This window comes from Aotus nancymaae, unplaced genomic scaffold, assembly GCF_030222135.1.
Source record: "Aotus nancymaae isolate 86718 unplaced genomic scaffold, 86718_ANA_hifiasm-v0.15.2.pri h1tg000022l_1, whole genome shotgun sequence".
In the NCBI taxonomy this organism is placed as follows: domain Eukaryota; kingdom Metazoa; phylum Chordata; class Mammalia; order Primates; family Aotidae; genus Aotus; species Aotus nancymaae.
Genome location: NW_026988435.1, coordinates 44,986,897 through 44,999,712, shown reverse-complemented (window position 1 = coordinate 44,999,712; position 12,816 = coordinate 44,986,897). Strand labels below are relative to the sequence as shown.

Sequence of the window (12,816 nt, the reverse complement as noted above, 5' to 3'; positions counted from 1 at the left end):
TCCCACCACAATGGAGGGCAAGCCCACATTGGAGTCCCCACCCCCAACCTCCAGGGCCTGGGACAGCACCAGGCGACAGGGGTGGGTCAGTAAGGGTTTGAGGAGTGGGCAGGGGACAGAGGGGTTCCGAGGGCATCCAGCCCAGCACCTGGAACCAGTCATGAGGAAAGGTGCTCAGTGCACCAGGCCTTCTCTTCTCGCTCAAACAACCAAGCCCGGTTTCTGCCCCATGGGAGTGGTCTGTCCCTGATGTCAGGCTGGGAGAATGACTGTTTGTGGGTTTCTACGATGAGTTTTCACCTCAAATCTCCACGTCCAATTTCCTGGTCCTGGAGGCACCTCCCCCAGGTGATGTAATCCAATTCTAGCATCAACTGTGTAAAACTTTGCGGTTACTCCCCTTCCTGGGGACAGCTTCCCACTTCATCCACGCGGGGACTTTTAGAGAATTCAATCTCCAGTTGATGTTCAGCCAGAGGAGAAGAAAGACAGGCACGAAATACTTTGGATGGGGGCAAAGGCGAAAGGCCCCAGCAGTCTCACTCAAACACCCATTTTCACCTACACTAACCACTGGGGTGGCTGCAGATCTTTGTCCAAAGTTTAATCCTTCCTTCCAATTGAAGAAACTCAATCAGAGAAGAAAAGAATATCTGGGTCACTGCATTCAGAAATCACTGAAACAAATTAGATTTGGGGATTTGGCCTGGGTTTAAGTTCCAACGTGTGAAAGACAGCACATCACCATGTGCCTGTTCACCGCGGCCAGTGAGGGAAGTAAATCAGCGAGCACCTTGCTGTTATCTTAGGTCACTGAGGAAGGCCTTTTACCAAACTACCTTAACACAAAAGGCAGAGGGGAAATATCTGGAAAGCTAAACAATAGCATTTGAGCCAATGCTGCCAAGGGTTATGAGGAAAATGCCCAACCGGGGACCCCTGCTGAACCTGGAAGAGGGAGGCCGGCTGCGCCTGGGTTAGACACACCCTCTCTTTTCCTGGCTGTGGGTTTCCCTCCAGTCTACAGGAGACGGCTGAGCAAAGGCATCCTGGGACATTGACTGCAGAATCCTTACCCACTCCAGTTGAGGTGAGCAGGGCGTAGAAGGAGCTTGGTGTTAGTTGCTGCGTTAGCCCATAGCTCCCCAAGCTCCAGCTAGGCAGCTCCATTCCTTCAAAAAATAAACCCCCGTGATCTCACATATCCATTCCCTTCTTGCAGCCTAACAGCACTCATGGTTCCCAAGCTCTTCCCCCTTGGAAGTACCCTGATCAAACGCCTACGAAAGCAATTCCGTCAGAGGGCTCAGGTGCTCTTGGAAAGCAGATTTTAAATCTAGAAGCATCTCACTCTTTCCTGCTGAAATTGATGAGGCACAGCAAGTGGTCTCAGCAAACGAGACCAAGCTGCTTCTGGAGCAGGGCTGTGGGCCGTGCACAGTTCCTGACAGACACACCCCTATTAGGGCCATGAACCCACAACACAAATCCACAATGAGAAAGGCTCACCCGGAGGGAACGGGCGCTTTCAACACTGACCTCACTCGATGTAGTTCTGAGCCATGAGCAAGGACCCTTTCAGCCCTTTCCGATTCTGTATTTCACCAGGCTGCTCCTACGTAGGCCTTCCCTATGAACAACATCTTACAAGAAGATCTATTTTGAAATTAAATGAGGACTTTTCATAAAGGCTAAGTTGGACTCTGGTTAAAAACTAAATCTGGAAGGCAATGCCATATTTGTAGAGAACAAGCACACTTAAAATTATCCTTTAATATCTACCTCAACTGTGTTTACTGAAAAAGATCTAGGAGTAAAAAGGAATCTCTAAGAATTTACAAACTAAATCCATGTGTAAACAAAATTCAGACCCTTTCGTTCTTTCAAAGTGGGAAACGAGCTTCAGGGACATCACCGAGGAATCCCGCCACCTCTGGGCCGGCAGTGGCCTTCAGCACAATGTACTGCAACTGTTTACAGATGAGGAAAAACGTGGCTCAGAGAGGTTCACTGATTTGCCCACAAAGACACAGTCTTTCAATTGGAAGTCCTGATTCGATAATGATATTCTGGAAGGAGAATACAATGGCATTTTCTGAAAGATGGACGTCTTTGGCTGGAATCGCCTTCTCTGCATGAGGTCAAACTGCCTCCAAGAGCTGACAAGCGCACAGGCAGCCTTGTTATGGATTCGAAGCCACCTGACCTCCAGAGAGGCTCTGTGCCTGCCCTAGCAGGATTTTACTTATGCAATTCAGTCACAGGAAAGAAGGAGTTTCCAATATGCAAAGTTTACACAAGCTGAACACCGAGGTGGTGACGGCTGTGAGGTCACAAAAGCCAGAGATGAAATCCCCCACCACTCTAAATGCATTGTGTGATCGAGTTTCAAATGCCTCGGCATGCTGAAGTCTGCTAATTTCGCCCTAAGCCCTTGGATTCCTATGCCGTCTCGTGGCCGTCCTCCCGTCTTGCGCACTTAGCCCATCAGTCACTGCTGGCTGCAACCCTCAAAGGTCACACCTGAAATTTCCCTAAGCCCCGTTCTTCCAGGTTCAGTGGAGGTAGTTGATGTGATGTAAGAGGAAAGGAAAACTGGGTTGTTTTTTTTTTTAAATCAACCAAGGCAAAATTAAGGTAGTCAGAAAGCTAGGAAGAAACAAACAATATATTTTGCTTGAAATGAGAAGCATGTGGAAAATAAAAGACTTTGAAAGAGTTGGCCAATGTCTTCTTACAACTTTTTGTATAGCTTTTAAAAAATTCTGCATGGCTCAGTGTAGATGGCGTCCACATCTCCCCTCCGCCTGGAACCTGCATTCAATCCTTCACAAGTGCTGTCTGTGTATGAGACCAGCTAGGTGATTCAGTTAAACCCCTTTCCTCTCTAAACAGAATATGCAATTTACCCTGAATCATTCTTCAACAAGTACTAAAAAGGTACAATTTCTTAAAGTGAAGGCATTGTATTAACTTTTGGCTTCCAAAAATGACTTCTCATTGGAAAAGAGACACACCTTAGAAAGATGAAACTATGAAAAACAACAGTCATAACATGGAATCGCTCCGTGCGTGGACGCTCTGCCCCGAGGCCTCTGACTGCACAGCCATCAGCTGAGAGGGTGCTTGTGGTTCCCCAGCCAGGACCCAGGGTGCCTGGTGCTGAGGAGGAACGGGACTGACCGAGGAAGTCTCTCATCACCAGCTGTGTTGCAGTTTTAAATTCTGCCCCAGTTGTGGTATTTAAAATTCTGTATGTAAAAGAAAAAAACCACCAACCTTCCTACGTCTTCCTAGTTAAAGCTAGAAAGGGGAGTGGAGAGAAGACCCAACTGAGCTGGGCGGAGCAGCTGAACACCCACAAACCCAACGCGGTTCTCGGGGTTGGATCAGAAGAGTCTCTGCATCGTTGGTCGGGCACGCGCTTGCCTCCTCGATTCTAGACGTGCCCTCGGCCACAGTGTCTAATCTTCCTCTTTACTGGCATTCGGGTGTTTTACCTCTCTGCCCGGATTTTGTACCTGAGCACAAAATAGGCAATGAGGCGCAGTGAGATGAAGAAAATCCCGAGCACGATGAAGTCCAAGTACAGCTTGGCGTTTTCCACGTCCAGCTCCCTCAGGATGGCCTCCGACTTCTGGAAGTGGCACGTCTCATCGATGTCACAGTGCAGATCTTCTCGGTCTAAGCCATAGATGGAGAGGATGACCCCTTCAAACCCATACCTAGGAGGAAAGGTCGGGCGTGAGGGAGGACGCTCTCCCAGCCAGCCACACCATCGGCTGAAGGTCAAAATTGTTCACCCGCCCCACGCTTCCCAGCCCGCCTTTCCCTCCTTCCCAAAGAGCCGGCTTCCCCAGAATGCTTCCTCCCCTCCCACCACCTTCTTAAGATAAACACACGCAACAGCTCCACTGTGTTTTTCTTCCAATTTTGTTTTCTCCGGGGCCCCCAGCAAAAAACCAAGTAGAATGAGCAGGAGACATTCATTCACTGGTGAAATGCACTGAACAATCTTTTGTCCACTTCCAAGGTTACATACTTTCTAATGGTCAGATGGAATCTTGGGCAGGCCAACTTGCAAGGACTTGAGAGCATTTCTACGAAACATTCCTGCCTCTCTCGCCCTGTTCCAGCCCTGCCCTGTCAGAACAAGAGCACTAATTTGGAGAAGAAAGACGGCGGTTTCTGATTTCCTGGCGTTGGAGCACGCACAGATTGTTGAAACTCTACAAAGTGCTTTGTTTTGATTGTTTTCCTCAACAATACACCTGCGTCTGAACTGACATTCTGGAAAAGAAGAGCTTGTTCCCAACTTTGGATCTTTGTGTCACGTGGAACTTCTGCAGCTTAGAAGATGGGTGCTGCCCATGGTAGGGACAGTGTGCCAACGCCCTGCTCTGCAGAGGGCACAAAACTCTCAGCCAAGGACCCGAGGCACTGGGCATTCTCACTCAAAGATGTTAGAATGTTTAGGATGTTTAAAAATGACCTGTTTCTTTCTTTCTTTTTTTTTGAGATGGAGTCTCGCTCTGTCACCCAGGCTGGAGTGCAGTGGCACGATCTCAGCTCACTGCAACCTCTGCCTCCCGGGTTCAAGGGATCCTCCCATCTCAGCCTCCTGAGTAGCTGGAATTAGTCACGTGCCACCATGCTCAGCTAATTGTTTTGTGTTTTTAGTGGAGACAACGTTTCGTCATATTGGCCAGGCTGGTCTTGAACTCCTGACCTCAAGTGATCTGCTCGCCTCGGCCTCCCAAAGTGCTGGGATTACAAGCAGGAGCCACTGCACTCAGCCCCCACCAGATTTCCTGTAAAGGTTTTACAGTCAGCACTTGTTAGGAGCACTGTTCACTTCGGAGAGGAAGAATGTCCTAAATGATGGAAGCATTTCCACTGCAGGCTGCTCTCGAAGTCCGGAACACGAGGGCCTGCCAGGGCTCTCAGGGTGTGAAGCGCTGGTTTCTGTGGCCTCCTTGTTTAGTGTGTGTGTGTGTGTGTGTGTGTGTGTGTGTGTGTGTGTGTGTGTTGGTGAGGGTGGGAGCAGGTGGAACTAGGAGGAAGATGGAAGGCATGGATCCTCAGATGTGTGATTCATACTTGGCCAGATGTCCAGAGGGGCTTTTGTGAGCTCCTCGCGCCATTGGAGACAGTTTTTCCCCATCACCCTCAGTCCCCATGCCACATGTGCCCTGCGCCCACTACCTGACGTAGGAGATGTAGGACATCCACTGCAGGTATGTGGGGATGGTGTCGAAGCTCACGAAGAACCCCGAGAACAGGAGCACCGGGATGGCCGTCACCGGGCCCACGAAGGTGGCCACCTGGAGTTGGGAGACACAGGACAGCTGTAGCAGAACCCACAGGCTGGCCTCCTGCAGAGGGGGGTCGCCCACCCCAGCTTCCCCCAGGCAGGGCCAGGGCACCTTCTGGGCATGGTAATGAGGGTACTTTATGGGGCAGAGGGTGCAGCATCCCTGAGGGGTGGGGTCACCATCTCTGAGGTCCCCCAGCTGTCCTGCTGTGACACAAGAGCCCCAGAGCCTCCTGCAGCCCAGGGTGAGCTGGGACCTGGTGGATGTCCCTAGGGCCAGACAGATGGGGGCACACCCTCCTCAAGGGGCTGCCATCTGCTCCTCCACAGCTGTCCGTGGGGGGCTAAGGACTGTGCCTGGCCCGTGGCAGGTGTGCAGCAGGCATCCCTGCAGTTGGGGCCAAGTGGAAGGACTGCAGCCTCTGCATGTGGAATGGGTGCCTACCTGTCAGCACCACCGGGAGAGCGGCCCAGAGATGGAACCAACAGCCACGACTCAGGGTTCAGAGTGAGCACAGGTCCAGCCAGGGGCTGTGAGGGTGTGGGGAATAGGAGGGTGTGGGGTGTGTGTGTAGTGCGTATGGTGTGTGCACTGCCTGCTGTACTGTGTGTATGGTTTCTGTAGTGTGTGGTGTGTGGTGTGGTGTGTAGGTGGTGTGTGTATAGTGTGCAACGTTTGTAGTGTGTAGTATATGCATGTGCAGTGAGTGGTGTGTGTGTGTAGCATGTAGTGTGTAGTGTGTGTTTGTGCATGTGCAGTGTCTGGAGTGTGGCATGTGGTCTGTATTATGTGTTGTGTTTAAGTAGTATTTGTGTGTGTACTGTGGTGTGTCTATAGTGTGTGGTGTGTAATGTGTGGTGTGTAATGTGTGGTGTTTAGTGTGGTTTGTGTGTAGTGTGTGTGTGCAGTGTGTGGGGCATGGTATGTGGTATGTACTGTGTGGTGTGCGCATGTAGTATTTGTGTGTGTAGTGTGGTGTGTCTATAGTGTATGTGTGGTGTGTAATGTGTGGTGTGTAGTGTGGTTTGTGTGTAGTGTGTGTGTACAGTGTGTGGGTATGGTATGTGGTATGTACTGTGGTGTGTACTGCATGTAGTATTTGTGTGTGTGTAGTGTGTTGTGTGTGTAGTGTATACAGTATGGTGTGTGTGTATAGTGTGGTGTATGTCTACAGTGTGCTGTGTTTAGTGTGGTGTATGTAGTGTATGGTGTGTGTGTGCAGTGTGTGGGGTGTGGTGTATGTAGTATTTGTGTGTGTAGTGTGTAGGTGGTGTATCTGCAGTGTGTGGTGTGGTGTGTGTGTAGTGTGTGGTGTGTAGCGTAGGGTGTGTGTGTGTGTACTGTGGTGTGTGTATGTAGTGTGTAGGTGGTGTGTCTGCAGTGTGTGGTGTGGTGTGTCTGCAGTGTGTGGTGTGTAGTGTGGTGTGTGTTTAGTGTGTGTGTGCATGTGCCATATGCAGCTGTGCAGACAGGGGCATCCCAGCCCTGCTCCGATCAGTGACCCCCATGGAGCCTGAGCGCCCTGGAGTGGCTAAGCAGGTGCTCTGGGGCTGGCTTTGGGGGACGTGAGTTGCCATGGCTGGCGTGGGCCTGGCATCTTCCTGCAGTGTCATCTTTGGTCCCATGGCAGCCTTGTGAGATGGCTATCCTCACCCAGGGTGAGGGCACCGGGGTCCTAGGGGCCAGAAATCTGGCACATGGTGGCCTGGAGGTGACCAGGAATAAACTGCACCCAGCTGGGGGCTTCGGGTGTTCCCAATCCACCCAGGAGTGCTGCTTTTGTCTGGAAGGACAGGCTCAGCCAGAGCGCCCGAAGCCACAGAGGTGGAGAATCTGCAGGTGCATGTGGGTGGCAGGTCGGGGGACAGGGTGGGCAGTGGGAGAAGGAAGGGGCCGGTGGAGAGGCCGAGGGGACCCTGCAGAGGCAGCGATGCAGCTGTTGAGAGCTCGGCCCGCAGCCAGCGGTGCGACCCTAACAGATCACTTTGTGTCTCTGGGCCTTAGTGCCCCCCTGTGTAAAACGGGGCCAGCACAGCACCTAAGCGTGGCTGTGCTTGGGGCTACAGGAGCTCAGATTTGCTGGGCGCTGGGAAGAGCGCGTGGCAGGTGGTCAGCACATGTGAGGGCGCCTGCTGTGCACACCGCGGAAGCCCTCCGGATCCTGACCACCCGACAATGTGGGCACTTCCCACGGGACTGACCCCATCTAGGAGGTCAGAGCGGAGGTAGGGGAGGCGTGGCAGGGCCCCCTAGCTCAGGCCAAGGTGGCGCAGGGAAGCCCGGCCCTCAGCGTCCCCCAGGCTGGCACCTGCAGGGACGTGGAAGCGGCTCCGATCAGCAGGCCCAGGGACTGCGCCACCAGGGAAGTCATGGTGCCCAGCGCGGCAAACAGCACGAAGCGCACGGCGTCGGACGGCTGCGACGTCATCCAGTACACGATGCTGCAGTAGGCCACCGGGAACATGATCTGGAAGCAAGGACCCGTCAGGCGCCAGCTCTGCCGCTTCCCACCACCGCAGGCCAACAGCGCAGCTCCTGGGCAGCCAGTCCTTCAGCAGCTCCGGCCAGAGCTCCGGAAGTCAGGTCCTTCCCCACAGCTCCACTGGAGCTCCGGAAGTCAGCCTCCTCCCCCAGCTCCGGCCAGAGCTCCGGAAGTCAGGTCCCTCCCCACAGCTCCAGCCAGAGCTCCAGAAGTCAGGTCCTTCCCCACAGCTCCAGCCAGAGCTCTGCAAGTCAGATCCTTCCCCCCAGCTCCCGCCAGAGCTCCAGAAGTCAGGTCCTTCCCCACAGCTCCAGCCAGGGCTCTGCAAGTCAGATCCTTCCCCCCAGCTCCCGCCAGAGCTCCGGAAGTCAGGTCCTTCCCCACAGCTCCCGCCAGAGCTCCGGAAGTCAGGCTCTTCCCCCCAGCTCTAGCCAGAGCTCCGGAAGTCCGGTCCTTCCCCACAGCGCCACTGGAGCTCCGGAAGTCAGCCTCTTCCCCCCAGCTCCAGCCAGAGCTCCGGAAGTCAGGTTCTTTCCCACAGCTCCACTAGAGCTCCGGAAGTCAGGCTCTTTCCCCCAGCTCCTGCCAGAGCTCCGGAAGTCAGGCTCTTCCCCCCAGCTCTAGCCAGAGCTCCGGAAGTCCGGTCCTTCCCCACAGCGCCACTGGAGCTCCGGAAGTCAGCCTCTTCCCCCCAGCTCCAGCCAGAGCTCCGGAAGTCAGGTTCTTTCCCACAGCTCCAGCCAGAGCTCCGGAAGTTGGGTTCCCCACAGCTCCACTGGAGCTCCGGAAGTCAGCCTCTTCCCCGCAGCTCCAGCCAGAGCTCCGGAAGTCAGGTTCTTTCCCACAGCTCCACTAGAGCTCCGGAAGTCAGGCTCTTTCCCCCAGCTCCCGCCAGAGCTCCGGAAGTCAGGTCCTTCCCCCCAGCTCCCGCCAGAGCTCTGGAAGTCAGGTCCTTCCCCACAGCTCCACTGGAGCTCCGGAAGTCAGCCTCTTCCCCCTAGCTCCCGCCAGAGCTCCGGAAGTCAGCCTCTTCCCCACAACTTCCGCCAGAGCTCCGGAAGTCGGGTCCTTCCCCACGCTACCCTGCATCCTCGGCAGGCTCTCTTACTCGATATAAAGAGTGTGCAGGAGAACTCCTGCCCGCATTTCCAATTGCAGCCCCCGGGCTAACACACCTGAAAGGGCACGTCCGCCATGGTCTTGGCTAGGTAATAGGCCTTCAGGCTGTACCAGTAGTTCAGGTGTTCCCGAAGAAAGACTCCCATCTCCAGAGGAACTAGGAGATAGAAAAGCGAAAAAGAAGGGTCAGCGGCCACGCGCGGCGAGCCTGTTCAACATCCGAACAGGCGATCTTGAGCCTTGCGGCTCGTAACTCAGTTCTGGCCTGCAGCACCGAGAGACTGAACAAACAGGGCACATGTTTTACTATCCTGGAAAACTCTTCACCCGTGCATATAACCTGAAGAGTCATTGAGTGGAGAATCAGGGTGGGGAGCAGGTCTGTGAATACAAAGCATCATCTTAGTGATGAATGCGAGGATTCACGCTTGGCCTTACTCTTCCTGAGTCTGCCTCTTCTGAAACTGCATCAGTGTGGTCCCTTCCCGTGAGCAAGTCTGCAAGCTGCTCTTAGAAATCAGGGGCAGCTCGGGGAGGAGGTACCTAGGCAGGAGCTGTTTATGCTGAAGTCCTGGAGAAGCAGCAGCTGTGTTTGCTGTCAGCCCAGAGTGATCAAGGGCAGCCTCCTTGTGAACAAACTGGAATTGTATGGAGATCCATCTAGGAGAGCTCATCTGCTCCCGAAGCGGGCTGTGCAGAGCTGTCTTAACAACTGGACTAGGTAATGCTTAAGCAGTAGAGTTGGGGGGCTCCTGATGAGTGAACCTTTGAGAAATATCCCTCCCATCAGCCTTCTACCATGCTTAAAACTTCCACTAGGGATTCATTCCTTTGGCTTAAATATTTTATTTTCTTATCTAACAGCGAATACAATCAACTTGCATCTGCCAACACAGAAAATGATATTTAAAAAAAAGAAAACATTGTGTTTAGAAAACTCATCTGTTGGTCAAGGCATGACCTCAGGCCCCCATGCTTGGGTAGGAATTGAAAATAAGGAAGTCTGCAGTCCGTCACTCACACGTCAGGACGGTGGGCATGAGGGCCGCGAACATGAGGAATAGCATGGAGAAGAAGAGGAAGCCCGAGTTACTCAAGACCTTCTTGGCTTCGTTCCCGATCCCCAAGTACAGCAGGCCAATGAGGAGGCCGATCCCGATGTGCGAGGTGATGCGCAGGTGCGTCAGGACCTGGGGGCAGAGCCGCATCTTACCCGGTGCATGCACAGCGGTCCTCGGCTCGGAGGATAACCCGGCTGTGGGTTTGGAAGTGTGCGACCCTGAACTCTGGACAGTGGGTCTCAGACTTCATCCTCCCCTCTCCTCCAGAAAAACAAGCCAAACCCTAAGACAACTCACATACATGTGCATGCTCACACACATTCATACACGCATGCTCACACACATGCACATCGGGCTTTTATGTTAAAACAGACATAACTACTATCCTTTGTTAAAGATTCAAAATGGAGAACAAGTCTATGCTGCGAAGAGAGGAAAGGTAAAAGCAATGGAGAGGGAAAAGTGTCTGTATCAGAGGCTCCAAGTGCTCTGGTGTGGGCTGCGGTGAGCCCCTCTGTCTTTCAAATTAGGTCCCAGAAGCCACACCAGGCATTCAGCCCCTCCTAAGCAGGTGGCCAGATAGTCCACTTCCCTAGCAGACATTATTATGGTTCCCATGTATTCACCACCTCCTTCCCTATAAGGAATTGTCCACCTCCCCACCCCAATCCTCATGATTCACAGTGCTTTCCTGAAGGAGAAATGGACTTGCCTAGCGCCCTGGTTTCAGGCTCAGCCATGTGACTTGTTTAGGCCAATGGCATGTGAGTACAAGTGACGATCTGCCACCTCCAACTGGAAGTTTTAAGGGCTCTCATTTGGTTTCTCTCTTGCACTTTTCCTTTGACCTGTTCCAGGAAAGCATGTCCAGATAGGCGCTGTCCCCATGTGAGAAGACTTATGGGACAGAGACACAACACAACCCACTGTTGCCGCCCCTCACATAAGCAGGACACAAATATTGATGGAGGGAGACATGGACATTTTGGGAGTGTTTGTTACTGCAGCAGTATAGTCAATGCTGACTATTGCAAATGGAAGAAAAGTAATTTGAAAGTTTGGTGATATGGCTTCAGTCTGTGTCCCCACCTGAATCTCACATTAAATTGTAATCCCCGGTGTTGGAATTGAGACCTGGTTGGATCATGGGGGCAGACGGACTTCTCCTTTGGTTCTGTGCTCGTGACAGTGAGTGAGTGACTGTGAGATCTGGATGTTTAAACATGTGTAGCACTCCATCCCCCTTCTCCTGCTCTGCCATGTAAGATCTGCCTACCTCCCCTTTGCCTTCCACCATGATTGAAAGTTTCCTGAGACCTCCCCAGCCATGCTTCCTATACAGCCTGCAGAATGAGCCAATGCAACCTCTTTTCTTTACAAATTCCCCAGGCTCAGGTATTTCTTTCTTTCTGTCTTTCTTTTTTGAAACAGGAGTCTTGCTCTGTTACCCAGATTGGAGTACAGTGGTGAGATATAGGCTTACTGCAACCTCCACCACCTGGGTTCAAGCAATCCTCCTGCCTCAGCCTTCCTTGTAGCTGGGATTACAGGTGTGCGCTACCACACCCACTAATTATTATATTTTTTAGCAGAGATGGGTTTTTGCCATGTTGGCCGGGCTGGTCTCAAACTCCTGACCTCAGGTGATCCGCCCACCTTGGCCTCCCAAAGTGTTGGCATTACAAGCATAAGCTACCGCGCCCAACCTCGAGGATTTCTTTATAGTAGCATGAGAATGAATGAACACATTCCATCAGGATGAGTCTATGAGAAAATGACCCGCGGCCTCCCTAGCCATGGGAGAAGATGCGAGGCAGCCTTACCGAGTCCCTCATGATGCTGAGGAAGGTCCTCTTGAAGAGGATACAGAACTGCGTGAGGCAGCTGGCAGAGAAGCTGTGGCAGCCTTCCATGGACGAGGAGTCCTGTGGACACACCCAAGAGGGGACCGGTGAAAGCCAGCCTGGAGCCGCGGCTCCTTCTTGCTCGGAAAGAGCTATCATGCAGCGATGGACAGCGCCACATGCAGCCTCCCCGGGTGGCTTCGGGATTTGCATTACCTTTCTCAACCCCTTTAATCGTTTTGTCTGCTTTACCTCTTCAGAGGGCCGGTGCCAAAGAAAAGGGTTCACCTCAGCATCACCCCCAAGGTCTCTCTTATGGTCGGAGTCACACAGGCCCTCCCGAACCGCTCTCACCAGGCGACCGTTCTGATCACCATACTCGCCGGATGCAACCTCCATAACTGCAGGAGACACAGAAGCGGGGTCAGCCCAAGCTCCAGGAAAGACGCCCCAATCGCACAAAGGCGAAAGTCGTTTTTCAAGTGGGAATGTTTTAAAGTGATTACATAGGTGCTGCATGGCGGTGCTGACGGCATGACGTCAGAATCATTTATCAACCAGCATTTGGCTCTCAAAGCCCCAGCCAGGCCGTTTATCATGTCAGGAGACTAGAAATACAAACACACTGCGCTGTCGGTGGGTACATCTGCTGATGGCTCATCCAACCAGTACTTAAATGCCTGCTCTGTGCCAGCCTCCGAGGTGGAGCTGGGGAGGGGAGCAGAAAGAAGAAAGCAGGACTTCTCCCTGAGGAGCCTGTGGTTTGGCAGGGTGTGATGAGAGCTGCAGCAGTTCTACAAGACCGCAGAGAAGGACATGCCCACCGCCACACGTGTGGCTGGCACCCTGGGGACTTGGTGGTCCTGGGAACATCCACCTCCATCTCTCAGAGCCCAGTGAGTATCTCCTGCACTGGCCCTCCCAACTCCTCACCTGCTCCTGCCGTCCCTGCCGCATCCCAATCTTCACCTCATCCCTCTACCTGCAGACTCGCT

At 53.0% G+C, this 12,816-nt stretch overlaps 1 protein-coding gene across 6 annotated transcripts in view; it reads right to left on the bottom strand.

Moving 5' to 3' along the window:
• Nucleotides 1–2,650: 2,650 nt before the first annotated feature.
• The window catches only part of ABCG1 (ATP binding cassette subfamily G member 1), a 78,177-nt gene continuing 68,011 nt past the window's right edge, over nt 2,651–12,816 (bottom strand). For 4 of the 6 annotated variants that reach the window (XM_064380174.1, XM_064380176.1, XM_064380177.1 and 1 more), the window contains 7 exons: nt 12,038–12,222; nt 11,801–11,902; nt 9,938–10,106; nt 8,973–9,073; nt 7,624–7,782; nt 5,206–5,324; nt 2,651–3,725 (listed from right to left, as the gene is read on the bottom strand). In XM_064380174.1, the coding sequence (XP_064236244.1) occupies nt 3,497–3,725; nt 5,206–5,324; nt 7,624–7,782; nt 8,973–9,073; nt 9,938–10,106; nt 11,801–11,902; nt 12,038–12,222 (1,064 nt within the window). In that variant the 3' untranslated portion in view covers nt 2,651–3,496. Of the gene's footprint in view, nt 3,726–5,205; nt 5,325–5,567; nt 5,846–7,623; nt 7,783–8,972; nt 9,074–9,937; nt 10,107–11,800; nt 11,903–12,037; nt 12,223–12,816 lie in introns of those variants that run through there. The other 2 variants (XM_064380175.1, XM_021669427.2) reach the window with 2 other exon arrangements.